Below are 26,218 nucleotides of genomic sequence, written 5' to 3' on the forward strand. Positions count from 1 at the left end.
TTTTTTTTTCTTGGTTGAACTTTCATTTTTCACTAAGATTAAAAATTGTGCACAACAGCAGTGTTTTCTTGCAGCAAAAAGGTGCAGGGCTCCAATAATCTTTTACGTATTTAAACAGACAACATGTGAATTGAGTCATTTTGATCTTAGAAATTTTAAAGCCATACAACCCCCCCCCTCCCCAAACTAATTAATAGTAAAATGGACAAATTGATTTTGTCTTATCATTAGTAGTTGAGATGCCTCTCCTGTCTGGTAGTGTCTGAAACAACTTCCTGCATTCAAAGCTTGCAGGAAGCAAGCAGAAAGTGATTTTAAGTTGTCCTGCTGATTTAGCTCATTCGTGTTGTACCTCATAAATTTGTGACCACTGAAGTTATTGACAGGTCTGGACGGAGTTATTTGGAGGAGTGACCCAAAACTTCACTAAATATTAAGCTTTATTGAAAATTATTCCACAGGATGAAAAGAGCATATCAATGCCAAAGAAGGTAAGTTTTATTTACAGTTACATTAAAATATTTATTCATAGTTCCTACATAATTATTAACAAAAGCATAGAAACAAGTGAAATTGTTATGATTTGCTGTATCGGCCTATGATGGCTTTCTTTGTATTCCTGTCTGGTTTGAGCAGAATTACGTAACATTTGGGTCCAAACAGCGCCACCAAGAGGCCAAAGCTGGAGGCCAGGATGGCGAACACCTCCACTGCGTCTGCGTATTTGCCCGGGGAGTTGATGTATGCAGGAACAAAGGCCACCCACACAGCGCAGAAGATCAGCATGCTGAAGGTGATGAGTTTGGCCTCGTTGAAGTTGTCGGGCAGATTCCTCGCCATGAACGCCAACACAAAGCTGAGAACAGCCAAAACACCGATGTATCCCAGTAACACGGAGAAACCAATAGTGGAGCCAACAATACACTCATAAACGATTTTGTCATTGTGGTACTGCGTGTTTTTATAGGGGACCGGCGAGGAGGAGACAAGCCAAGCGATGCATACAGCTGCTTGAATACAGGTGAGAAACAGAACAGTTCCTCTCTGCTGTGAAGCACCGAACCACTTGAGACTGGCGCCCCCTCCTGGCTTGGAGGCTTTGAACACGGCCAGAACCACCATGGTTTTGACCAGGATGCAGGACACGCAGAGCACAAAGCTGATCCCAAATACAGCGTGTCTCAGTTGACATGTCCACAGTCTGGGTCGTCCGATGAACAGCAACGAACACAGGAAGCACAGTTTGAGCGACACCAAGAGCAGGAAGCTCAGTTCTGAGTTGTTGGCTCGTACAATGGGTGTACCGCGGTGATAGATGAAGATCCCCAGAACAACAGCGCAGATGAATGTTCCCAGCAGTGAGGTGGTTGTCAAACAGATCCCAAGCGGTTCCTGATAGGAGAGGAACTCAGTTTTCTTAGGAATGCAGTGATCTCGCTGTGGGCTGGACCAGAAGTCCTCTGGACAGCTGAAGCACTCCAGGGAATCTGACAGAAAGAACCAGACAATGAAATACAGACGTCCTTTAAGCAATAATGAATGTACTTTCCATTGACCACAATATTTATAATGCTTTTCAAATTATTATTATGTAATTTTTTAATGTTAAATAAAACAAAAAAACACTATAAATTACATAAAGAAAGTCTCGACAACATCAGTTTGTGTGCAATCAATACACGTAGAGAATAAAGTTCAAGTTAACTTCCATAAACCATCTTTCTTTTTTAACATATTTCTTTGTCATGATATGACACAGAGGATCTGTGAATAACATTACCACCTACTGCTCTTATTACTAATCTTTCCCTCAGAACAGGAGACGCAGCTGAAGCAGCATTCAGGTTGTGTTCTTTCTCTGGCCATTCGAGTGCCTGGAGGACAACTTTCACTGCACACTGAGCGGGTTGGCTCGGTGATTAAAAGGGAAAAATAAATATATATGATTATGTGTTTCTTCATTTTACTTCCATATGAAAGGCATTTGCAAAGAAATAAAAAATACCTTCTTTGAGTCGGTGTTCCAGAAGATTTTGTCTTCATTAAGCGTGAGCTCTTCACCTCCAGAGTCAGACTTTTTCACTTCGCCGACGTTTTGAATCTTGATCTTGCCGTCCGGCAGTCGGAGCCAGTTCATCACGTCGTATATCGGCAGAGCGTCGCCGTTCTCATCGAACGAGACTTCGTCACCGAATTCAGTTGAGAAGTTGACCTTGCGCAAATAGTGTAAGAGCTACAAACAGAGGAGAGACTCAATCCAGATTTAGTTGGAAACAAAGGTTTGTCAATACTTTGATGTTCAAGACGTCCACTGTCTTTTTAAGGGTCAAATGAAATGGCCCAAAGCAGTAAGTTCCAAACTTTTCAACCTCTTTGTGATACCAAAAGCACCATAAATTACCAATTTGTTTTGTTTTTTTACCATGTGCAAGTCCTTTTAAATCTCCTATTAAATTTCCTCTTAGATTTAAAGTAGAAATTGCAATTTTTCAGTATTTTTATTTTTTCATTTTATTTGATTTCTGTAAAAATCAGGCTCCTGACCCCAGTTTCGGGGTCATCTTACCCAGAGGAGGCACAGTTTCTATTTGCATTTGAAAAATTAGCAAATTACACAAACATATGGGATATTAATACAAATTAATTCCATCACCAGGTGTGTCTCTTCTACGTGATTTTGATATGAAAAACAAACTCTTCCAAGCCTAGTGACTGTTTTGGAAATAGATGATCACCTGCCATGGCTCCACAGCCTGCAAACTGGCACAGCTGCGCCCAGTAAAAGGTCCTTCACCCGGCTCACACTGCAGCATGTCGTCCAGGGCGTGAGCGAGAGCGTAGACCGCCTTGTAGACGTTGTACTCAGGCCTGAGGTTGGAAACGTCTAAAAATCCTGCCTCCGCCAGTTTGATGTCTTCGTGGCCGGTGCAGACGGATTCCCCGTCTTCCCTGTCCGCTGGGCTGAATCTGCACTGAAACGAGTGCTCCCAGAACTGCTTCACCTGTACAAAAGACATCCTTCCACCATCATGCATAGTTTAATGCCTTGTTCACAGCAGTCGCATTTCAAGGCTGGGGTCGCACCAAGCTGTTTTCGTTGGCGTCCTCCGGGCCGGGGCGTATTTTTAACAGGAAGTCCAGGAACCCGGGGATTTCTCCACGCCGGATGGCGATGCCCAGCGTGCCGCTGAGGTACGGCGTGAGTTCCAGTGTCTGGAGAACGGCTGCTGATGTCCAGGTCTCACTAGCAATCCACTGACGGCCAGTTACATTCTGCTGGGCCACCTGATAATATCAAATGTGTGTCACTTGCATTTTCATTTTCCAACCAGCCTGTATGGTGATTTAAAAGACAGAGTTGTGTCTCATGCTGAGAAGCTCAACAGATGTTCTTAATAAGCTACAATGTCTTTCTTCCACTTGGACTCTTAAAAATTCAATGTAGGAAATGCATTTTTTGCAACGTGTAAGTAACTGACTGCTTCATGCTGCACAAACAACTCAAATGAATGGATTTTGAGCTCATACTGCACTTGATTTCTAACCTCCTCCATTAGCTGAATCATGTGAATTTCGTGTGCAAACACGATGACAACACGAGCTGTGGACGTCTTTATGGTGTGTACAATCCTCCTGAGTTCACCTGGGTTACTGTCCCAAGGCAAAACCTCCAGGTAGGCCAGGCAGCTTTCGCCAGATTCAGCCAGGTCAGACTGGAAAGACTGGGCCACATGAAGTCCATAGTCATCGTCACTAACCAGCAGGCCAAACCATGTCCAACCAAAGTGCTTTAGAATCTGAATCATGGCACGCACCTGGGGGAAAAGCACAGGAATCAAGACATTTGGGGATCAGGCTTTGTGCACATGGAACAAACGCCAATTGTGTAGAAATCCAGACAGTTTAAAAAATGAATAAATGTATCTTTTGGTGGCAGTTCTTTTCTGTCTCTATTGTCTGACACAAATATAGATTCTCAAAAGGTAAAAAAAAAAAAAAAAAGGGTTTTACCTGGAAAGCATCACTTGGGATTGTTCTAAAGAATGTGGGAAAGCGCCGCCGATCACTGAGACAGGAACATGTGGCAAAATAACTCACCTAATTTAAAAAAAACCCAAAACCACAAAAGAACAGACACATTTAATGGAAAATTTAACAGCAAAATATGGTATTACACAAGACAAGCATAGTAAAGCTCACAATAGGCACGTTGTATAAACCTAGCACATCGGCAGTGGCAATCGAAAAAGTCGAATAGTGATCGCCAACGACGCCCAGAACAGGAGGGCTTCCAGAACAGTTCTGGCGGAGCAGAAACTGCTCGTCCCGGCCGCCGGCCAGGGACAAGGCGCCGCTGAATCCGATGACGAGCGCGCCACAGTTGTCATAAAGGCTGTACCCCAGGGTCAGGTTGGGAAGAAGGTCGGAGTTCTTGTTGATCTCTTCGACAGCAAAAGCCATGGCCATCACGTGCCTGAACCCTAAAGTGTCGAAGCTGGCACAGAGAGTTTGACACACATCAGTCTACGACCAAATAAGGAAGCAAGAATCAAAGAAAGGGGTTTTCTTCCTCCAGTGTGAGACTGAAGGAGACTCTGAGCGTGACTGTTTCACTGTGTGTGTGTGATTCTCACCCTTTGCAGATGGGCTGCTGTGGCTCTGAGGTAAAAGTCAGTTTGGGGAAGACGGAGGTGTAATGGACCTCAAACAGTCCTCCTAGAACCACATCACCTGACTTGTGCATCTCGTTTAGATGAAACTTTCTCCTTAGATCGCATGTCGAAGTAAGGGAGAGGCTCACACAGCACATGAAGACAAAGTAAACACTCAAAAGAAGAGATGTGTTCTGAATACCTGCCATTACTGCCCTGGTCGCTTCATGTCATTTTACCCGCAGAACAAAGTCACTTCATTTTATGCGCTAGGCGGTGCCATGTCTTTGGCACGATTCCCTTCAGTGTTTAAGTTTCCGAGCACCAATAAGAAACAGAGGGGCTGGACTTAACATTGATGTCCAAAATGCAGTGAAAATTTTATTGTACTGAGTGTGTAAAAGTCTGGAACCATCTGTCTTCTAAACTAATTATTCCTTTTTATTTTTACTCTTGAAACGCAAGAAAAGGACGCACCGATTCACAAATAGCTTACAAATAAAAGCCTGATGTATGGCATGTGCTTTTAGTTAAACTCCAAGTCAATGTTTTAAATTTCCCCCGGTAATTGCAGCTCCAAGCTCTTTCGGGGTTTGTCTATTTGCTTTGAACACAGATAATCAGAATTTATTCATTGCAAATTTGCTCAGATTCCATCGAATAATAAAAAGTGTTTCTGTGAACATCAGAGTTCAAGTCTTCCCTCAGACAATTAATTGGAGTCAAGCCTAGACTCATTTTGACTGACCGGGTAAAAATATGCAAAATGTTAAAATGATAATGATTCAATTATTATTTAGCTTATATGTTCTTCAGTCCGAATGAGCTGAGCAGAGAATCCTCCTCTTTGCAATCACACATCTCTGCTGCCGTTAGTACAGACTGGAATTACAAGCTGTTTCAACTAAAGTTTTGAAATCAGGGAACATTTCTCTAATCGAGGTGATCAACAAAAAGAAAGGTTTCCTGATCACACCAGGCTCTGTTTCAGTAGGAGAAAATCCGGCATCATTTGCTCATTGTGCACTAGTGTTTGGACCCACACTGTCACAGACCTGTGCTTGAAAATGACATTTATTTGGAAACCTCAAATGAAATTTATTAAGCGATTCAAATGCAAGGTTTTTCTTGTGCACAATCCTCTATGTGGATTATGTAAATGTAGTGTAGAGCCTTTGCTTTTCACCACAGAACCTGTGTTTCCTTCTTGCTTTTTTTAGCTTAACCCAAAGATGCAAATAAGCTTAAAATGACATTTGAATCACTCAAATTAGTTTCTTTTATTTTTTTTCTATTGTAAAACCATATCTACCTCTACATATCTTAAATTTCACTGAGTAGGTTTGATCCACTGGCCACCAATTTAAAGTTTCCACGGCCATTTCCTGGATGAAACGAGGATTAACTTATTTTGCACAAATATGGGGTTTAGTATATTTTTAAATGTTTTGTTGCTGATTAAATGTAATCGAAATTTGCTAATTTACAAAGAGATAAATTCAACAAAGTTTTTCATACCTTTTTATTACAGCCGTCTTCCAAATTATTATGCAAGTGACATTTTCTCAGATTTTCCTAAATGGTCAATGCAAATAATGGTCAGTATAATTTTCAAGTCATGAACTATTGAAACCTGTGGCCTGATTAATAATGTGGAACGTCCTTCTTAAGTAGATTTCCATTAATTGAGCTCACAAGACAAACTGGTGAGCTGTCTGAAATTAATTATAGTGATTCAAAGAGCCCTGACACACAATACCGTCTATAAATTTAATAGCACAACAAAAAATGTAATCTTTAGGGCACTTTAATCCAATTTGTATAATAATTTGGAACACGGTTTAGATGTAATCTCACTAACTCAAAGTATCAAACCAATTTAGGAGAAAAAAAATGTGGAAGAAAAACAAATACTACCACAAACTCCATGATCCAAATTCCACATTGTTTTGCATGAACAAGACGAGACACGTTAAGATTTGGTTGTTCCTCTGCCCATGATGGCTTTCTTTGTATTCCTGTCTGGTTTGAGTAGAATTATGTAACATTTGGGTCCAAACAGCGCCACCAAGAGGCCAAAGCTGGAGGCCAGGATGGCGAACACCTCCACTGCGTCTGCATATTTGCCCGGGGAGTTGATGTAGGCAGGAACAAAGGCCACCCACACAGCGCAGAAGATCAGCATGCTGAAGGTGATGAGTTTGGCCTCGTTGAAGTTGTCCGGAAGATTTCGTGCCAAAAATGCCAACACCAAGCTAATGAACGCCAGTAAAGCAATGTAACTAAGCAGAACAGCAAATCCAAAGGTTGAACCGACGTCACACTCATAAACTATTTTGTCATTTTGGTACTGCGTGTTTTTATGTGGCATCGGTGAAGCAGAGACGATCCAAACAGTGCAGATTGCTGCTTGAATGCAAGTGAGAGCGAAGACGGTTCCTCGCTGCTGACTTGGACCGAACCACTTGAGACTGGCGCCCCCTCCTGGCTTGGAGGCTTTGAACACAGCCAGAACCACCATGGTTTTGACCAGGATGCAGGACACGCAGAGCACAAAGCTGATCCCAAACGCTGCGTGTCTCAGTTGACATGTCCACAGTCTGGGTCGTCCGATGAACAGCAGCGAACACAGGAAGCACAGTTTGAGCGACACCAGGAGCAGGAAGCTCAGTTCTGAGTTGTTGGCTCGTACAATGGGTGTACCGCGGTGATAGATGAAGATCCCCAGAACAACAGCGCAGATGAATGTTCCCAGCAGTGAGGCTGCTGTCAAACAGATCCCAAGCGGTTCCTGATAGGAGAGGAACTCTGTTTCTTTAGGGAGACAGTGATCTCGCCGTGGGCTGGACCAGAAGTCCTCTGGACAACTGAAGCACTCTCTGGCATCTGAAAAACAGGAACAAACTGACATATTTTTGCACGTTATGTGTTTTTGCTTAAATGCAAAAATAATAACACTTACTGGATCCATTGCTGATCTTTCCCTCAGAACAGGGAATGCAGTCAAAGCAGCAAACAGGCTGACCCTTTTTTCTTGCCATCCGTGTACCTGGAGGACAGTTTTCACTGCATGCTGACTGGGGTGGCTGGAGGTAGGAGATGGAACCCATCACTCCTCATTAGCACACACCTATATTTAAACGACAACTTAAATGCTATCTGCTAAGAAGAAATCACCTTCTTTGACTCAAAGTTCCAAAAGATCAGGTTTTCGTTAAGCACGAGCTCTTCCCTGCCGAAGGCGGACTTCTTCACTTCGCCAACGTTCTGGATTTTGGTTCCTCCATCCGGGAGCCACACCCAGTTCATGACGTCATATATAGGCAAGGCGTCGCCATTTTCATCAAACGACACTTGATCACCAAACGGTGTGGTGAAATTGATTTCCTGTAAATAGTGCAAAAGCTACAAAAGGACGAAGAGAACGACAAACCTCAAGCAGACTTTCATGAAAATCTACAGTAGACTTTTCATAAATCTTGACCTGATGTTTATTCTACTGTCCTGAGCGCAAGGTCAGCGATTTGCAGCGTAATTTGATGTCACACCTGCCACGACTCCAGACTTTGCAGAGCCGCGCAGGTCCCATCTACAAAGGGTCCTCTGCCTGGCTCACAATGCAGCATCTCATCAAGAGCATGAGCCAGAGCATACACCGCTTTGTAAACGTTATACTCAGGTCTGAGGTTGGAGACGTCCAGAAGCTCAGTCTCAACCCGTTGAAGATCTTCGTCACCAGTGCACTGAGCTTTATCATCTTCTTCCCCTTCGGCTGGTTCGAACTTACACTGAAACGTGTGTTCCCAGAACTGCCTGACCTGAAACACATCCAAAATGAAAAAGAAATGCTCAGGACTTTTAGATTTGTAATAACTTGTGTCCTTTCCCGGTGGCATTCCTTCAAAAATCCTTTAAAGTTTACCAGACTGGTTTCGGAGTTGTCGCTTTTATTAGGACGGGTTTGTAGTAGAAAGTCTCTGAGGCCTGGAATTTCCCCTCGACGAATAGCGACACCCAGACTGCCACCAAGGAAAGGAATGAAGCGGGGAATCTGGAGCACAGCTGCTGAGGCCCACGCTTCACTTGCTATCCATTGTCGGCCGGTGACATTTTGTTCCGCTACCTGGGTGTTACGTTAACAAAAACACATCAAGTTTCAGAACATGGATGGCTTGATGGTGCCATTTTTGTGGGCTACGTGATGAAAAGCAGAAACTAGAGAAGAGAGAAGATTGACAGTCGACTGCTAGCAAGAACAGTTTGAATAGTTTATGCATTCACCTCTTCTATCAGCCTAAACGTGTGAATCTCATGAGCAAACACGATGACAACGCGAGCCGTTGACGTCTTGATCAAATTTACGATTCTCTTAAGTTCGCCTGGTTTGCTATCCCAGGGCAAGACCTCCACATACGCCAGGCAAGCTCCACCCTGCTGTGAGACGCTCGACTGAAAAGACTGGGCCACATAGAACCCGTAATCGTCATCCGTAACCAGCAGGCCGACCCACGTCCAGCCGAAGTGTTTCAGAATCTGCATCACGGCGTTCACCTGGAAAAAAAAGTTGGAAAAGATGCACAAAGTTCTCCTGTGGTTAAAAATGTGTCTTCAATTAATGGAGGCATTGTGACTCCAAGATGCTGCTCTTTGCTTCGATTTAGTTTCTTCACTCTCTCTGGTGGCAAAAGAAACTTGAGAACAGCCTCAAATTGATATGAACTTTAAGAAAAACGAAAACAAAAACAACCTTTGTCTTGTGAGTAGATGGTGGCTGTTTCAACCTGATTTATCATGAGCTTTTAACTATCTTAAGAAGATCAAGACTCAAGTGACATCTTTGTTTTTCCTGTACTGAGGGATGTGCAGTAGATATCGCACACTACTTAATGCCATATGTATATTTCAAAATAACAGGAAGAGGATGGCTTACTAAAATAAAAGCATCTAAAACACAGAATTTGACAAAATGCTTCAGCTGAAATATTTTATGCTGTGAAGGGGGAGGTGCTGAAAATGTGACATTGGTGAGTTTAACAATAACAAGAAATTCCTACTGTAGCATTTTTCACAAAGTTCAGCTTTTTCCTCACATTTTTAGTTTGAAATGCTACAGCAATAAGCACCGGCACGTTTTCACAAGTGTTTATTTGCTTAAGAAACTGTGTGTTCTTGCAATATATCAGCAAATCCCTTTACAGAATAGATTACCTCACGTTTTGTGCAGAACTAAGCTGCGTCTCACCTGGAAAGCGTCACTCGGGATTGTTCTGAAGAAGGATGGAAACTGCTGACGATCACTCAGGCACGAACATGTGGCAAAATAACTCACCTAGCATTACAATTGCAAACAAACGATACCCTTCAGAACACTGTCAAGAGATTTCACATTCGAAACGGCTGGGACATTTTTAGGCGAATGGAAGGACAGAAGGACAGAGCACACTCACAATTGGTATTTTGAACAAACCGAGCACATTGGCAGTCGCTATTGAAAATGTTGAATAGGAATCGCCAACGATGGCCAGAACTGGAGGAGTCCCTGAACAGTTCTGCTGAGGTGGCATCCCCTCTTCCTGGCCGCTGGCCAGAGATAAGGCTCCGCTGAAACCAATAACAAGCGCACCGCAGTTATCATAAAGGCTGTATCCCAGGGTCAGGTTTGGCAGCAGATCGGGGTTCTTGTTGATCTCCTCAACAGCGAAGGCCATGGTCATGGCATCTCTAAAACCTAGAGTGTCAAAACTGAAACAAAATGTGGCAATAAACGTCCAAAGAAAGGGAAAAATTGCCACATATACTGACGAAGAAGAAAATAAAGACTAATTTTACATACAATTGAACTTATGTTGATTTCTACAAAGTCTGAACTGACAATTTAATTTACACAGAGGGGTTAAAGTCAGCCAGGATGTACTTACCCTTCACAGCTCGGTTGTTCTGGCTCGGAGGTGTATGTGATGTTGGGGAAAAGAGAAGTGTAGTGCACCTCAAACAGCCCACCCAGCACCACGTCACCCGGCGCGTGCATTTCATTGAGGCGGAAACGTCTCCGCAAACTGCAAGGTGAGTCAGTGGATGAGGTCACGGACACGAAACTGAGAGTCAAGAGGAAACGTGTGTAAAGCGAAGCCTCCATAACTCTCCTCCTCCAGCGCACGTTTATGTTGTTCATCTAGGAGGGCATGAATTTATGTGCGATATTACGTCATCACTCTGAAATGCTGGGGACAAAACACGAGTGTGAATTCATTCTTGCTTTCATCAAAAATGTCACAACAGCTGATGTGCAGACCTTTTTAGGATTTTTCTCTTTAGAACGTGTCAAGAAAAATTCCACTAAATTCAGCTGAAAGTAGTCAGAAAATCTATATTTTACTCCTGAACTAAATACCCCGTTTGCACTTTTTCCAAGATTCAACTAAATGTGAAGTGAAGAACACAATGAATCTGACACGATGCAGCACAAATGTATTTATTTTTTTTACTTTTTTTATTTCTATGCACCCCGGACATGGCAAAAAAGACGTATATTTGCACAAAACTTGAAAAACTTGTAAGATCATTTATCACTGAGTAGGTTTTCAAATGGTGTTGCTGGCTGTTCAAGGTAAACAAACAATGGGAGAAATGGTTCAAGCACGATTGCATATGTTTCTTTTTAATTTTAGTTAAAAGAATACCATGATTTATTTTTTATTTTTTTTGGTCAGTTTTTTTTTTACGTGAAACATTTGGGTGAACCCACTGAACATTCTGGCCCTTTTTAACTACTACTATCTTAAAAAGGGCCATAAAGAAAAAATATCAAAATTGTGGTCAAAAAGGCACAGCGTTTATTTTTTTCCTCACAATTTTCATTTATTAGTACAGAAAGTACTTGTACATAACACATCAAATTATATCAACAAATGTTTTTAAGTTTCAGTGAGTTAGTTAGAGGTGAATCTTTGTTAACAGGCCGCAGCGATAACATGAACTGTACATTAGCTGCCGTTTAACATTTTGTAGTTCTATGACCCATGATGGCTTTCTTTGTGTTTCTTTCAGGTCTTAGTAGAATTATGTAACATTTGGGTCCAAACAGCGCCACCAAGAGGCCAAAGCTGGAGGCCAGGATGGCGAACACCTCCACTGCGTCTGCGTATTTGCCCGGGGAGTTGATGTAGGCAGGAACAAAGGCCACCCACACAGCGCAGAAGATCAGCATGCTGAAGGTGATGAGTTTGGCCTCGTTGAAGTTGTCCGGAAGATTTCGTGCCAAAAATGCCAACACACAGCTAAGGATGGCGAGTACACTGATGTAACCCAGTAAAGCGCTGAAACCAATTATGGACCCAACAACACACTCGTAGACGATCTTGTCATTGTGGTACTGGGTGTTTTTATGAGGTACTGGTGACGCAGTGACAATCCATGTGGTACAAATTGCTACCTGAACGCATGTGAGCGCAAAAACCGTTCCTCTTTGCTGCACAGCACCAAACCACTTGAGATTGGCGCCCCCTCCTGGCTTGGAGGCTTTGAACACGGCCAGAACCACCATGGTTCTCACCAGGATGCAGGACACGCAGAGCACAAAGCTGATCCCAAATACAGCATGTCTCAGCTGGCATGTCCACAGTCTGGGTCGTCCGATGAACAGCAACGAACACAGGAAGCACAACTTGAGCGAGACCAGGAGAAGGAAGCTCAGTTCTGAGTTGTTGGCTCGTACAATGGGTGTACTGCGGTGATAGATGAAAATCCCCAGAATGACAGCGCAGATTGACGTTCCCAGCAATGAGGTCACTGTCAGACAGATACCCAGAGGTTCCTGGTACGAGAGGAACTCGGTTTTCTTAGGAATGCAGTGATCTCGCTGTGGGTTGGACCAGAAATCCTCAGGACAGTTAAAGCAGTCCAAGGAGTCTGACAAAAGAGGGGAGAAATAAAAAAAAATAAGCACAAGCATGTTGAGAGTGACTATTGTGTGGCATTTGACCTGCCAAAAGCTTGAATAAATCATTTTCAGCTTTATTGAACCAAAAGATCCAGAAGGAAGAGTAATCAAAGCCGACCAGATGCTAGGAAGATAAAAGGAAAGCAGCCATGTGGTTCAGTCACTAGCAGCATAAGGTTATAAATTCATCAACTTTTCAAAGCGCCACAAAACAACAAACCATGAAAAATGATACCAACCATTTTCGTTGCTGACCTTTCCTTCAGAGCACGGGACACAATAAAAACAGCACAAAGGCTCTCCTTTCCTCCTCACCATATGTGTTCCTGGGGGGCAGCTGTCACTGCACACAGACCTGGGCGGCTGAGAAATTTAAACATGAAGTCTTTCAATTTCCCTCAATGCGAGCGTCCGACTCTGTCCTTAAGCAAAAAGTCAAAATGCCTACTTTTTTAGATTCAAAGTTCCAGAAGACTTTGGCTTCATCAATTGTGAGCTCCTCCTCTTTGGACGCAGACCTCTGAACGTTCCCCACACTCTGAACTTTAATTCTTCCATCGGGCAGCCAAACCCAGTTCATGACGTCGTATATTGGCAACGCGTCGCCGTTTTCGTCGAACGTAACTTGGTCGCCAAACGGTGTGGTGAAGTTGACCCGTCCTAGGTAGTGCGTTAGCTGCAAACAAAAACAGAGACATATTCGATTTGATGAGCAATCATTGTTGCTTCCATTCATAATTATCACCAAAGCAAAACTCAAGTGATTTCCTTTCAAAAATGGTTTTAGTTACATCTCACATTAAATGCTTGCTTATATATTATCTTGGGATGATGTTAATATTTTAAATGTTGATAACTCCTGATGTCATTTTTTTTTTCATATAGGCCACAAGATGGCACATTGAAATGAATACAAATTAAAATGAGCCCATTGTAGGAATATCACCCAGATCTAAAGTTTATAATTTGAAAGATGTGGCTCTGCTCAAATTTTTTTGTTAGCATTCGTTATATTTGTATTTTAAGCCAGAGAAATTATAATTATTGATGTTGTTGATTGACTGCACACCTGCCAGAGCTCTAACGTTTGCAAAGACGCACATCTGCTCCCGCTGAAAGGCCCTCGCCCCGGGACGCAGCTCAGCATGTCAGTAAGAGCGTGTGCCAGCGCGTACACAGCTTTGTAAATGTTATACTCGGGCCTGAGTTCTGACACATTCAGCAGGTCAGTGGTCACACTGTTCAGGTCTTCTCGCCCGGTGCATCGCGCTCCAGCATCTTCTGCAGAACCAGCTGGCGGCAGCGGAAACCTGCACTGAAACGTGTGCTCCCAAAACTGCTTCACCTGAAATGAAGGCATAGATTTGTTTTGAAAAAAATATATTCAACCCACCATTTTTTTTTTTGTACACAGTTTGCACACGGTCTGACTGAGTCGAGCTCTCACCATGCTGTTTGCAGAGATGTTGCTGTGCTGGTCGGGATGAATTCTCAGCAGGAAGTCTCTGAGTCCTGGGATTTCTCCGCGGCGGATAGCGATGCCCAGAGTTCCACCAAGAAACGGCGAGAAAGCAGGGATTTGGAGTCCTTCGAGTAAAGTCCAGGCCTCGCTGGCAATCCACTGCAGCCCTGTCACATTCTGCTTCACCACCTGAGTATCACAATATACATATATATATATATATTTTTTTTTTTACAATTTTGAAAAACAAACAAAAAAAATAGTCTATTCTGTGCACTATTTGTATTGATTGTTCGAATTGTTATGAAGTTTTCCTTCCTGTTAATTTTTTTTTTTAATGCAACTTTGCAGTTATTGCATACTATTAAAAAACTCTATATTTATAAAGGATTACAGTATTTTTAATTTTTCCTTAAAACCAAAGAGTAGTTTGTTTCTTTTAAGCCAAAAGCAAATACAAAAATCAGATTTGCAAATCTGGTCACTTTGAAATTTGATATAAAATTTCACAGAATAAAATGCAAGTCAGTTTTTCCATTAAAAAAATAAATAAATAAAATAAACCTTTTTGATATGGGTTCTGACTCTGACAAATCTGTTTTCTCCAACCTGTTCCATGAGTTGGATCATGTGCATCTGATGTGCAAACACAATCACTACGCGCGCCGTGGACTTTGTCATGACGTCGACAATCCTTTTATATTCCCTCGGATTGTCTCCCCACGGTAAAACCTCCGTGTACGCCAGACAGCCGCCGCCCGACCGAGTCAGGTCGGTTTGGAACGATCTGGAAACATGAAGGCCATAGTCATCGTCACTGACCAGGAGGCCCGCCCAAGTCCAGCCAAAGTGCTTCAGGATCTGAATCATGGCACGGACCTGATGAAGAAAGTGTAGACGTGTTCACTGTGAGGCCCAATTCCAGAAACAGCTTTAACATCCATGAACACATTTAAAGCTCACCTGGAAAGCATCACTTGGGATTGACCTGAAGAAAGATGGGAAACGCTGGCGGTCGCTCAGGCAAGAGCACGTGGCAAAATAACTCACCTATAAGAAAAAAATAAGTACAAGAAGTTGGCATTTTGCTTATTTTGTGGAAAAAATCTTGGTAATTCTTGCAACTGACTGAAATATTCTGGTGGCTTTTCCAAAGGGCAAACTTACCATAGGCAGCCTGTACAAACCTAAAACGTTTGAGGCAGCTATAGAAAATGTGGAAAAAGGATCACCAACAATTCCCACAACCGGAGGGGTTCCTGAACAGCTCTCTTGAATGGAAAACCGCTCCTCCTGCCCACTGGCCAGTGCCAAGGCAGCGCTGAACCCAACGCTAAGAGTGGCACAGTTGTCATAAAGACTGTATCCCAAAGTCACATTAGGCAGCAAACTGGGGTTCTTATTAATCTCCTCAACAGCAAAAGCCATAGTCATTGCATGTCTGAACCCGAGAGTATCAAACCTAAAAGAAGAAGAAGAAGCATGTCGTCAAAACTGATACTGTGGAAATGTGTGCGTGTTGTCAGGATTCTCACCCCTGGCAGCTGGGCTGATGTGGCGCTGAGGTGAAGGTCTGCTCGGGAAAGACGGAGCTGTAGTGGACCTCAAACAGCCCTCCCAGGATCACGTCGCCGGGCTTGTGCAGACCATTGAGGTAAAACGTTCTCAGTAGCTTACAGGGCGAGGAAAGAAAGGAGGACTCCGAGAAGAAAAAGGAGGAATAAATCATGAACTGGTAGACGTTCATGAGGAAATATCTAACAAACAAAGCCACCATAACTGCCCCTGCACACCTGCCAGCCTGCAAGAGTCATAGCTAGATTTATATAGAGGACTGCTGCAGAAATTTCCTTTCTTTGTGCAATTATTCACGCCACCCATCAGAGTATTGTTGTGGTCTCATGGGCGGCCTGTAGGGATGTAATGCTTTCTGCGTCATTATTTAGTTATGAAAGTAACAAACCAGCAAATTATTAATTGTAACGTTTGTGTCCGGCATTTGGAAATGCAAAGTTGGAGCATATTTATTTTTTAACATAAGAAACAGTCAATTTAAAACAGTTTATTAATTAATTATTTGCAGCTTCAACAACACACATGTAACACACATTATTTGCCATTACTAGTCATGACTTTCTTGTTGTTGAAGAAAGGTGGTTTATTGTTGTTGGAAAATGTCACTATCTACTTGAACTGATTTGCCTGTGAAGCCTTTGAAATTGGAGAGAGGGGAAATTAACTATCTGAAAAATAATTGCAAATTATTGCAAAATGTGTCAAAACATAGACAATATTTAATGACCTCGTGGATACCCCCACAGATATTAAAATCTCAAGAAAAAAAAAAGGACAGATGATGTCATGATTTTGCTTCTACTATATTTCTGATGCGTCTTTTGAGTGGCTGACTTTGAGAAAATAAGAACTAAACTAATAATCTCAAGGTTTTGCAGTTCCTCGACTCATGATGGCTTTCTTGGTGTTTCTTTCTGGTCTCAGCAAGATTACATAACATTTAGGTCCAAACAGCGCCACCAAGAGGCCAAAGCTGGAGGCCAGGATGGCGAACACCTCCACTGCGTCTGCATATTTTCCAGGAGAGTTGATGTAGGCAGGAACGAAGGCCACCCACACGGCACAGAAGATCAGCATGCTGAAGGTGATGAGTTTGGCCTCGTTGAAGTTGTCCGGTAGATTCCTCCCCAGGAATGCTAACAGGAAACTGATGATTGCCAATAAGCCAATATACCCCAACAACACAGCAAAACCAAGTGTGGACCTAACGACACACTCATAAACGATCTTGTCATTGTGGTACTGAGTGTTTTTATGAGGTGCTGGTGATGCAGTGCCAATCCACACCGTGCAAATTGCCGCTTGAACGCATGTGAGCGCAAAAACCGTTCCTCTTTGTTGCACAGCACCAAACCACTTGAGATTGGCTCCCCCTCCTGGCTTGGAGGCTTTGAACACGGCCAGAACCACCATGGTTTTGACCAGGATGCAGGACACGCAGAGCACAAAGCTGATCCCAAACGCTGCGTGTCTCAGCTGGCATGTCCACAGTCTTGGCCGTCCGATGAACAGCAGCGAACACAGGAAGCACAACTTGAGCGACACCAAAATCAGAAAGCTCAGCTCTGAATTGTTTGCGCGCACCACGGGAGTGCTGCGGTGATGGGTGAAGATCCCTAAAACCGCAGAGCAGATGCATGTTCCCAGCAATGACGCTGTGGTCAAGCAGACACCCAGAGGCTCATGGTAGGAGAGGAACTCTGTTGTCTTAAGAATGCAGTGATCACGGCGGGGGCTTGACCAGAAATCCTCTGGACAGCTGAAGCACTCAACAGAGTCTGAGAACAAAAAAACCAACAGATTCATTAACACACCACAATTTGAGGAGTTGGTGTTTAGCTTAAATATAAAACCTTTTGGGAACCTCAAGTGACATAAACGTCTTGTCAGTTTTCTTTCTACTCTCTCAAAGTGTTCATGTCAGCTATAAAGGGACGATTCACTCATATAAATGTAATTGTGACCATGATACTAACTTGTTTTGTTGCTAATCTTTCCTTCAGAGCAAGGAACACAATCAAAACAGCACACAGGTTGGCCCTTCTTCCTCGCCATGCGAGTCCCGGGATTACAGGTGTCACTGCACACCGACCGAGGAGGCTGCACACACACACACACACACACACACACACACGCACGCACGCACGCACGCACGCACGCACGCACGCACGCACGCACGCACGCACGCACGCACGCGCACACACACGCACACACACGTACACACACACACACACACACACACACACACACACACACGCACACACACGCACACACGTACACACACACACACACACACACACACGCACACACACACACACACACACACACACAAATAACATAATCAGATTTCTTCTAGCTCACTTGTAAGCAGCATGTCAAATAGAATAAATGAAGGCGACCTGATTATTGTTGAAGTTCCAGAAGATTTTTTCTTCATTAAGAATGAGTTCTTCATCACCAGAAGCTGTCTTCTTAACAACGCCCACATTCAGTACTTGAACTCCACCATCAGGGCGCCACAGCCAGTTCATGATGTCGTATATCGGCAGAGCATCACCGTTCTCATCAAATGACACTTGATCCCCAAAGGGAATGGTAAAGTTGACTTTTTCCAAGTAATGCATTAGCTGGAAATATGAAGAGATCAACATTGTGACAAGAAATCAGGCTTAGTTTCCAAATTCTGACATCACCGTTTACAAGCTAACAAATGCTCGAATATAGAAAACTTTCAGTAAAATCAAAACCACCTGGTATTTAGGTTGCGTATAAATCCTAAGACAACACAATCTGATGAAAGTACTCATGGTTTAGTGAAAACTGATGCCCTACCTGCCAAGCCTCCAGTTTTTGCAGAGAGGCACAGCTGTGCCCGCTGAAAGGGCCTCTCCCCGACTGACACTGCAGCATGTCATCGAGGGCGTGAGCCAGAGCATACACGGCCTTGTAAATGTTATATTCAGGCCTGAGGTTAGAAACATCCAGAAACTCAGTCTGTGCACTCTCCAAATCTTCTTCACCGGAGCATAATGCTCCCCCAGCTTCTAGCCAGTCTGCTGGAGGGGGAGCAAATCTACACTGAAACGTGTGTTCCCAAAACTGCCTCATCTGGAAAGTTTTATGTATGAAAAAAAAAAAAAAACCTTGCTTGACAAAAGACAGACAGCAATGCATTCCAGTGCAGTTATAGGTCAAAGTTGAATCTCACCATGGTGTTCTGATTGTTGCTGCTATTCCCAGGCCGTGTGCTCAGGAGGAAATCTCTAAGTCCTAAAATGTCTCCTCGACGGATTGCGATGCCCAGCGTGCCACTCAGGTACGGCATGAGACGGGGGGTCTGGAGCACAGCCGCTGATGCCCAGGCTTCACTCGCCATCCACTGGAGCCCTGTCACGTTCTGCTTCACGACCTGCACAGTGTGTTTTGCGGGGATAATGCTATTATGCAGCACATTTGGCCTCTAAAACAAGAAGTGATGAACACATAAGATGGAGGGATACCTCTTCCATCAGCTGAATCATATTGATCTGATGGGCAAACACGATAACCACACGAGCTGTGGACTTTTTCATTTCTTCCACGATTCTCCGTAGCTCAGATGGGTTTTCACCCCACGGTAAAATCTCAGTATATGCAAGACAACCCAGCCCAGATTGAGTCAACTCCGACTGGAAGGACTGGGCAACATGGAGCCCGTAGTCGTCGTCACTAACCAGCAGACCAGCCCACATCCAGCCAAAACGTTTTAAAATCTGAATCATTGCATGCACCTAAGAGGACACGCTTTGTGAGATACCATTGTTTTCCTGTTCTCATATAATCATAGTTGTACTTCAATGATCATGCCTGAATCTATGCAGTATGAGATTAATGTAATTTCATCTGTGTGTCATCTCATTTAAAAATCAGTCACACCTGAAAAGTGTCACTCGGGATTGTCCTGAAAAAGGACGGAAACCTTTGGCGATCACTTAGGCAAGAACACGTGGCGAAGTAACTCACCTAAAAGAGACAAGCAAGTTCAATTCTCATTACGTAGAAAACCTGAAACTAAGATATAATACATGTAATACACATTATAAGCGAAGCAGAAGTCCAGAAAGAAAACTTACGATGGGAAGTCTGAATAAGCCTATCACATCGGACGTGGCGATGGAAAACGTTGAAAAAGAATCGCCGACTATGCCGAGGACTGGAGGGCCTCCTGAACATTTCTCCTGAGGAAGAAACTCTCCCTCTTGACCACTGGCCAGTGACAAAGCCGCACTGAATCCAATTACCAATGTGGCACAGTTGTCATAAAGGCTATATCCCAAAGTCACATTGGGAAGCAGAGTTGGGTTTTTGTTAATCTCCTCAATGGCAAATGCCATGGTCATGGCATGTCTGAACCCTGGGGGGTCAAAGCTTACACATAGAATGCTACATGAAAACACGAGAAGGAAACACAGTGTGTGAACAAGCCACAGTGAGTGTGAAGCTTACCCTTGGCAGATGTGCTCACTTGGCTCTGAGGTGAACGTCAGCTCAGGGAACACAGAGGTGTAGTGAACCTCGAAAAGTCCACCCAGAATCACATCACCGGATTTGTGCATGCCATTAAGATGAAACCGTCTTCTCAGTGTGCAAGATGGTAAAATGGATAAAGCTTGTGAATAATCAAAGTCGAAGAACAACATCGATATGACAAACAAGGGCATTAATGACTTCATTGGCCCTTCCATGATTACATATTCTCCTTAGACCAGTGCTTTTTACTTCCTTGAACAGACATTTTATGTGCATCGTCCTCTCCCTTGATGGCTTTCATCATAATAGGAGGAGGTTCCAGAAGAGAACTCATTGAGTTTTCCAATACATTAAGATTTAAGTTATTGACTTTTGTTGAGCAATTGCTTATTTTTGGTTCCATTCTTAAAACTCAACATACAGATCAACAGTTGTTGGTATGAATTAGAAGATGAAGAAAACTCAGCTTCACATAAAGTGAAACATACCGCCACATTCAATAAATTACAATAGTATTGAAAATTTCCTTTTTTTTTTTTAGCTGTTTTCAGATGTTTATTGACCTTGAGTGACAAAGTGTATGTGGTGCTTTATGACCTGCACAGTGTGTGAACAAGCCTCTCAACATGGCGACTGCCATAAACATTATTCGCTTTTCATAAGCAAACACCACTTTTAATTTGTTCAGTGCATGGCTGAAGTTATTACACATATCCATTTCAGATGAATGCTTACAAGTGTGTCTTGTAAAATAAACATATTTCTATCAGAGCTTACCGCTGTTTATGCAAGAAGCAGTCAAGTTGAAATACAAAGTTGACCTGGCAAGTCTTAACTGGGGGAAGTCAGAGTTGCTCCCAGTTGATTTCTCTGACTGGGACGTTAACATTTTCCAGTTCTGAAGACAACTAATGCAACATAACACCACATGAAGACTTAAAAGAGACTGTTTAGAATAGCAAAACTCTTCCTCAAGTCCAATTTATGCAGTTTTAGTCTTGAAATCCCAAAACACTAAATCATTGCCCTAAATAATAGAAGATTTATTTAATGAAATGGTACTTTCTTTTCAGTTGTTCAAATTCAATTTTACTATTAAGTTGATTCCATTTTGTCAATAAATTTTGAATATTGAAGTGTTTTGTCCATGTATAGTTTCTTGCTGCTTGAAGAACACAGACAGTGGATTTAACCTTCCATCTGTTGTTATTTTAATACCTCAGTGTTGTCAGGCAGACGTGGGTAAACAATACACGAGACTGATATGTCTTGGGACCAAAACTTGGGAAATTTATCTGAATGACAAATTTTCAGAATTGTTTGTTGTGCAACAATGGGTTTAGTTTATTCTGAATATGTGATTTTTTTTGGCATTATGAAAAAGATAAAAAGAGACCCAGTACAAAGTCCTCAACATGGAACTGACATTTTCAATTTTGTCCCTGCAGTAAAACCACAGAACTGTAACATTTTAAGCGATAAAATGTGAAATTTTAATGGGTATTTCTTGCTGAAAGATGGCTTTCTGTTTCCCTAGATTTTTGAAATGTTACTCATGTCCACTAGATGGCAGCATTGGAGTTAAACTTTGAACAGATGTCTACATCCTGTCTGCAGATGTCAGTCAACAAAGTGTTGACTTCAACATCACATTGTGTACTTTCAGCCAGGTTGAAACTTATTGCATTACATATTTAGACTTGCAAAAGCCATAAATAAATAAATAAATACATAAATAAAGTCAGCATTCAATGGTCTGCTGATGAAAGACTTTTTCATGAGATTATTCAACCATGATTGTAATGCAATCTGTGCCTTTTTGGTCATATTCACATTGCGAACTCACCTGTAACTTTTTATTTCGACTTCGCTGTTTGTCATGTATGAATACACGGTTTGAAAACAATCAATGACATGTAATCTAATGTGAATGATTTTTAACAAAATAATGTGAGCATGGTGTTACTGTATCAAATTAAAGAGCGGATGTGTAAAGACGTTGTTGGCCAGGCCCCAGCCAGATCTAAAATGTAAGACAAATCAAAGGCCAGTGGGTGACGGCGTCTTCTCTCTGAAGTATGACGATGTTTCAGAGGGGAGCTATAAAAACTGCCTCAGCAAACTCACACCCAAACTTAGACGCGGATGGAGATCTCATTGTTGCTTGTGAGCCTCAGACTGGCTCTGGGTTTGTCCGAGGGTGGATCCGCCCGGGTCAGAGCCCTGGATGCGCCCATAAAATGTAGCCTGCAGGGTTCAAATCGTCTGCCTGCGTTCACAATGGATGGGGACTTCGTTGTTGGAGGTGCTTTTTCAATTCACTACAAGGAGCTCACGAGGACTCACAACTACACCACTGTGCCTGAACCACCTCGCTGTGCCAGGGGGTTAGTGAAAATGAGAAGCGTTGGGGAAAAAAGGGAAGGGAATGGTCTTCTGTGTCAGAACAAATATGTGTTTCGAACAATGCTGTTCATTGTTGCAAAGTTGTTATGTTGTCTACAGTATGCCATGAATGTTTTTTATTAGTTGTTCTAATTATTAGTTATAAGAATTTAAAGTTTAGTAACTTATTTGCCCATGTCTTTATATGATTACCCAATTTATTTTTACTTTAGAGGTTTAAAATATTATGCAGATAAGCAGCAATTTTATTTGTTCAAACAACTCCTTATGCATGATATGTATGAATATCAACCCTTTTGTAGAGTTGATATTCAACTGCTGGTAAACTTTGACTCTATCTGAGATTCAACAATGAACGTAAATGTAACGTAAATGTCTGAAATGCCTCTGTTCAGCATCAACAGTCGAGAACTGCGCTTCTCTCGCACAATGATCTTTGCAATCGAGGAGATTAACAACAGCACAGAGCTGCTGCCGGGAGTCAAACTCGGTTATCAGATCCACGATTCGTGCGCCTCTGTGCCCATGGCCATGCACGCAGCATTTCATCTGTCAAATGGGCAAGATACTGTGTTTGAGACAGGACGCAATTGTTCTTTGTCTGGTGTAGTAATGGCTGTTGTTGGTGAATCTGGTTCCACCCCATCCATTAGTATGTCTCGTATTTTGGGGCCCTTCAACATGCCTCTGGTAAGCAGACCTTTTTAAATGTATCAACTTCATCTCAAATGCTTAAAAAGGGTTAACACTGGCTTTCCTTGTGATAGGTGAGCCACTTTGCCACTTGTGCCTGCCTGTCAGATAAAGATCAGTACCCAACATTTTTCAGGACGATCCCCAGTGACCAGTTTCAAGCTGATGCTCTGGCCAAGCTGGTGAAACACTTTGGTTGGACGTGGATAGGAGCCGTCCACTCAGATTCGGATTATGGAAATAATGGCATGGCCTCTTTTCTAGAAGTAGCACTCAGAGAGGGGATCTGTGTGGAGTACATTGAGTCTTTCTATCGGACCGATCCAACCAGCAAGATTCAAGGAGTAGCTGATGCCGTCCGCAGGTCTCAGTATTTTTTAGCACTTGCTGTATGTTTTGTTTGAATGATGACTCTTTTTACAGATAGTAAAAAAAAGATATGAAGTGAAATATGATGAATATAAAATCTTTTTTTTTTTCTTCCTTCAGATCCACAGCGGTGGTTGTTGTCGCATTTGCAGCTGCTGGCGATATGAAATTTCTCTTAGAGGAGCTGGCCCGAAATCCTCCTCCACCCCGTCAGTGGATCGGGAGTGAGTCCTGGGTAACAGACCCACTCTTGATGAGCTTCAGTTTCTGTGCTGGAGCCATCGGAGTTGCCATTCAGCAATCTGTCATCCCAGGTCTGAGAGACTTCCTCCTGGATCTCTCTCCCTCTGCAGTGTCTGCTTCACCAGTTCTTACTGAATTCTGGGAGGATGCATTCAACTGTAGCCTGACAAAAAGTGAGAATTTAACCATCATTATCAAGATATAAACATGTTTGGTTGCATCAGAAACCAAAACATGTAACATGTATGTACTTATCTTAACAAATACTTTAACAAATAATATGTGCAATGAATTTAATCGGGATTTGAGTTAATGTTCAAAGCCCTTTTCCTGTTTGCCCATTGACCTTTTACATTTTTAATTAAGGAATCCAAACTTTACTAAGAACTGAAGACTATGACAAGTTTTAGTACTATCAATTACCAGTTGTTGTGTTATTGTATGTACACTATAATTTTATCATTTTGACTGTGTACATGGAAACAATAATTATTTCCAGTTGTTACTTAGTTTAGAGTCATATTACCTTGTGTGGCATGTTGTGCAAAAACATCAAACAGAAGAAAATTAGGAATTTCTTTCACAATAACTACTTTTGGCTGCGTTTTTAGGTGCAAAGGGCAAACTTTGTGATGGAACCGAAGACCTAAAATCTCTAAATAATCTCTATACTGAAACGTCCAAGTACAGAATCACCAACATGGTGTACAAAGCTGTTTATGCCACAGCACATGCTATTCACAATGCAATTTGTCAGGACAAAAAGTCATCCGCTCAGTGTGACAAACACGTTAGACTGGAGCCCAAACAGGTCAGTTTAAATTCAGACCAAATCCCACTAACATTTCATTTGAAAGCTTTTGATATGGCAGGTACTAACATCGTTGTGACTTCTCATAGATTCATTTTTCTCGCTGTTCTTTTCTTGAATCACAGATTTTCACTGAATTAAAGAAAGTCAACTTTTCCCAGAATGGCTATCATGTATCATTTGATGCTAAAGGAGATCCTCTAGCCTTTTATGAGCTGGTAAACTGGCAGAAGACTGAGAGTGGAGTCAATGAGCTGATAACTGTGGGATACTATGATGCATCACTGCCTAAAGACCAGGAGTTTCACATTTACAAGAATGTAACCTGGGTGGAAGGAAGAGTGCAAGTAATGGGTCAAGAAAAAATACTTCTATAGATGTGAAAGGAGTGATTTGAGTCACATTTCCATTCTAACATCAGTTATTTGTTTTTCCTTGTCTCCTTGTCTGGAAGGTTCCAGTGTCAGTGTGTTCAGAGAGTTGTCCTCCAGGAACTCGTAAAGTGTTGCAGAAAGGAAAACCAATCTGCTGCTATGACTGTATACCATGTCCTGAAGGAGAGATCAGTAACATGACAGGTAAAATCTCATGACTTTAATATTTACAAACATCTTGATATTCATTTGTTCTACAAACTCTTCTTTTATTCATAGATGCTCCAGATTGCATTCCATGCCCAAGTGAATTCTGGCCAAATTCAGTCAACACTGCTTGTTTCCCAAAAGCTGTGGAGTTCCTATCTTTTGATGAGGTGCTGGGAATCATTCTAGAAATATTCTCTGTTGGTGGAGCCTGTCTGGCCATCATGACAGCAGTGATTTTCTACCATCACAGAACAACTCCCATTGTTAGAGCCAACAACTCTGAGCTGAGCTTCCTGCTGCTCTTCTCTCTGACTCTGTGTTTCTTATGTTCATTAACTTTCATTGGAGCCCCCTCTGAGTGGTCCTGCATGCTGCGCCACACAGCGTTTGGCATCACATTTGTTCTCTGTATCTCCTGTGTTCTTGGCAAAACTATAGTGGTTCTAATGGCCTTTAAAGCTACACTTCCTGGTAGTAATGCTATGAAATGGTTTGGTCCAACACAACAAAGAATGACTGTAGTATCTTTTACATTTGTTCAAGTTATAATATGTATCATCTGGTTGGCTGTGAGTCCTCCCTTCCCAGTGAAAAATCTGACCACCTACAAGGAGAAGATCATCCTGGAATGTGCTTTAGGCTCTGCTGTTGGTTTCTGGGCTGTGCTCGGCTACATCGGCCTGCTGGCTGTGTTTTGCTTTGTGTTAGCTGTTCTAGCTCGGAAACTACCTGATAATTTCAACGAAGCCAAGATGATAACCTTCAGCATGTTGATATTCTGTGCCGTCTGGATCACCTTCATCCCAGCTTATGTCAGCTCTCCTGGAAAATTTACTGTGGCTGTGGAGATATTTGCTATTCTGGCCTCCAGTTTTGGACTCATACTGTGTATATTTGCTCCAAAGTGTTTCATCATTTTGTTTCAGCCAGAGAAAAACACCAAGAAACATTTAATGAACAAAAATTGATATGTCA

At 42.5% G+C, this 26,218-nt stretch overlaps 5 protein-coding genes across 5 annotated transcripts; 1 reads left to right on the plus strand and 4 right to left on the minus strand.

The window, feature by feature from the left end:
* Window positions 1-576: 576 nt before the first annotated feature.
* On the minus strand, window positions 577-4,821 carry LOC129369892 (extracellular calcium-sensing receptor-like). Its single transcript, XM_055045556.1, has 9 exons — window positions 4,635-4,821; window positions 4,201-4,495; window positions 4,012-4,098; window positions 3,546-3,815; window positions 3,085-3,285; window positions 2,736-3,002; window positions 2,006-2,233; window positions 1,788-1,911; window positions 577-1,487 (listed from the first exon to the last, which is right to left on the minus strand). The coding sequence occupies exons 1-9, from the start codon at window positions 4,808-4,810 to the stop codon at window positions 577-579; spliced, it is 2,559 nt and encodes an 852-aa protein (XP_054901531.1). The 5' UTR covers window positions 4,811-4,821.
* A 1,498-nt stretch (window positions 4,822-6,319) lies between these two features.
* LOC129369775 (extracellular calcium-sensing receptor-like) lies at window positions 6,320-10,695 on the minus strand. Its single transcript, XM_055045394.1, has 9 exons — window positions 10,571-10,695; window positions 10,100-10,394; window positions 9,895-9,981; window positions 8,934-9,203; window positions 8,575-8,775; window positions 8,201-8,470; window positions 7,830-8,057; window positions 7,615-7,738; window positions 6,320-7,538 (listed from the first exon to the last, which is right to left on the minus strand). The coding sequence occupies exons 1-9, from the start codon at window positions 10,678-10,680 to the stop codon at window positions 6,625-6,627; spliced, it is 2,499 nt and encodes an 832-aa protein (XP_054901369.1). The 5' UTR covers window positions 10,681-10,695; the 3' UTR covers window positions 6,320-6,624.
* Window positions 10,696-11,586: 891 nt separating this feature from the next.
* On the minus strand, window positions 11,587-15,830 carry LOC129369774 (extracellular calcium-sensing receptor-like). Its single transcript, XM_055045393.1, has 9 exons — window positions 15,589-15,830; window positions 15,221-15,515; window positions 15,017-15,103; window positions 14,663-14,932; window positions 14,039-14,242; window positions 13,661-13,936; window positions 13,040-13,267; window positions 12,831-12,954; window positions 11,587-12,560 (listed from the first exon to the last, which is right to left on the minus strand). The coding sequence occupies exons 1-9, from the start codon at window positions 15,828-15,830 to the stop codon at window positions 11,647-11,649; spliced, it is 2,640 nt and encodes an 879-aa protein (XP_054901368.1). The 3' UTR covers window positions 11,587-11,646.
* Window positions 15,831-16,492: 662 nt separating this feature from the next.
* On the minus strand, window positions 16,493-20,307 carry LOC129369722 (extracellular calcium-sensing receptor-like). The gene is made up of 9 exons (XM_055045301.1): window positions 20,114-20,307; window positions 19,741-20,035; window positions 19,544-19,630; window positions 19,129-19,398; window positions 18,837-19,037; window positions 18,461-18,736; window positions 18,081-18,255; window positions 17,605-17,727; window positions 16,493-17,406 (listed from the first exon to the last, which is right to left on the minus strand). The coding sequence occupies exons 1-9, from the start codon at window positions 20,305-20,307 to the stop codon at window positions 16,493-16,495; spliced, it is 2,535 nt and encodes an 844-aa protein (XP_054901276.1).
* A 1,993-nt stretch (window positions 20,308-22,300) lies between these two features.
* LOC129369776 (extracellular calcium-sensing receptor-like) lies at window positions 22,301-26,211 on the plus strand. Its single transcript, XM_055045395.1, has 8 exons — window positions 22,301-22,524; window positions 22,939-23,233; window positions 23,311-23,600; window positions 23,726-24,021; window positions 24,460-24,659; window positions 24,785-25,006; window positions 25,114-25,237; window positions 25,313-26,211. Exons 1-8 carry the CDS (start codon window positions 22,418-22,420, stop codon window positions 26,209-26,211), a joined length of 2,433 nt encoding a protein of 810 aa, XP_054901370.1. The 5' UTR covers window positions 22,301-22,417.
* Window positions 26,212-26,218: the final 7 nt, after the last annotated feature.

The sequence above is a fragment of the Poeciliopsis prolifica genome, unplaced genomic scaffold (genome assembly GCF_027474105.1).
Source record: "Poeciliopsis prolifica strain line A6 unplaced genomic scaffold, Auburn_PproV2 SCAFFOLD022, whole genome shotgun sequence".
Classification (NCBI taxonomy): Eukaryota; Metazoa; Chordata; class Actinopteri; order Cyprinodontiformes; family Poeciliidae; genus Poeciliopsis; species Poeciliopsis prolifica.

Bases quoted from the DNA above. Each gene is read 5' to 3' on its own strand.
- LOC129369776 (XM_055045395.1), top strand. From the start codon at position 22,418: ATGGATGGGGACTTCGTTGTTGGAGGTGCTTTTTCAATTCACTACAAG. The intron at 23,234-23,310 runs GTAAGCAGACCT...TCCTTGTGATAG, and splicing joins GGCCCTTCAACATGCCTCTG to GTGAGCCACTTTGCCACTTG. The intron at 25,238-25,312 runs GTAAAATCTCAT...TTTTATTCATAG, and splicing joins AGAGATCAGTAACATGACAG to ATGCTCCAGATTGCATTCCA.
- LOC129369892 (XM_055045556.1), bottom strand. From the start codon at position 4,810: ATGTGCTGTGTGAGCCTCTCCCTTACTTCGACATGCGATCTAAGGAGA. The intron at 3,816-4,011 runs GTAAAACCCTTT...CTTTTCCCCCAG, and splicing joins TCCCAAGTGATGCTTTCCAG to GTGCGTGCCATGATTCAGAT. The intron at 1,912-2,005 runs GTATTTTTTATT...TTAATCACCGAG, and splicing joins GGAACACCGACTCAAAGAAG to CCAACCCGCTCAGTGTGCAG.
- LOC129369774 (XM_055045393.1), bottom strand. From the start codon at position 15,830: ATGGTGGCTTTGTTTGTTAGATATTTCCTCATGAACGTCTACCAGTTC. The intron at 14,243-14,662 runs GTTGGAGAAAAC...TGTGATACTCAG, and splicing joins TGATCCAACTCATGGAACAG to GTGGTGAAGCAGAATGTGAC. The intron at 13,268-13,660 runs GTGTGCAGTCAA...TTTTGTTTGCAG, and splicing joins AAACGTTAGAGCTCTGGCAG to CTAACGCACTACCTAGGACG.
- LOC129369722 (XM_055045301.1), bottom strand. From the start codon at position 20,307: ATGTTGTTCTTCGACTTTGATTATTCACAAGCTTTATCCATTTTACCA. The intron at 18,256-18,460 runs GTAGGGCATCAG...TCATATTTCCAG, and splicing joins AAAAACTGGAGGCTTGGCAG to CTAATGCATTACTTGGAAAA. The intron at 17,728-18,080 runs AAGAACTCATTC...TGTGTGTGCAGC, and splicing joins GAAGACAGCTTCTGGTGATG to CTCCTCGGTCGGTGTGCAGT.
- LOC129369775 (XM_055045394.1), bottom strand. From the start codon at position 10,680: ATGCACGCGCCGGGTGACGTGGTGCTGGGTGGGCTGTTTGAGGTGCAC. The intron at 10,395-10,570 runs GTAAGTACATCC...ATTTTGTTTCAG, and splicing joins GAACAACCGAGCTGTGAAGG to TTTTGACACTCTAGGTTTTA. The intron at 8,058-8,200 runs GTGTGACATCAA...GTCCTTTTGTAG, and splicing joins AAAGTCTGGAGTCGTGGCAG to CTTTTGCACTATTTACAGGA.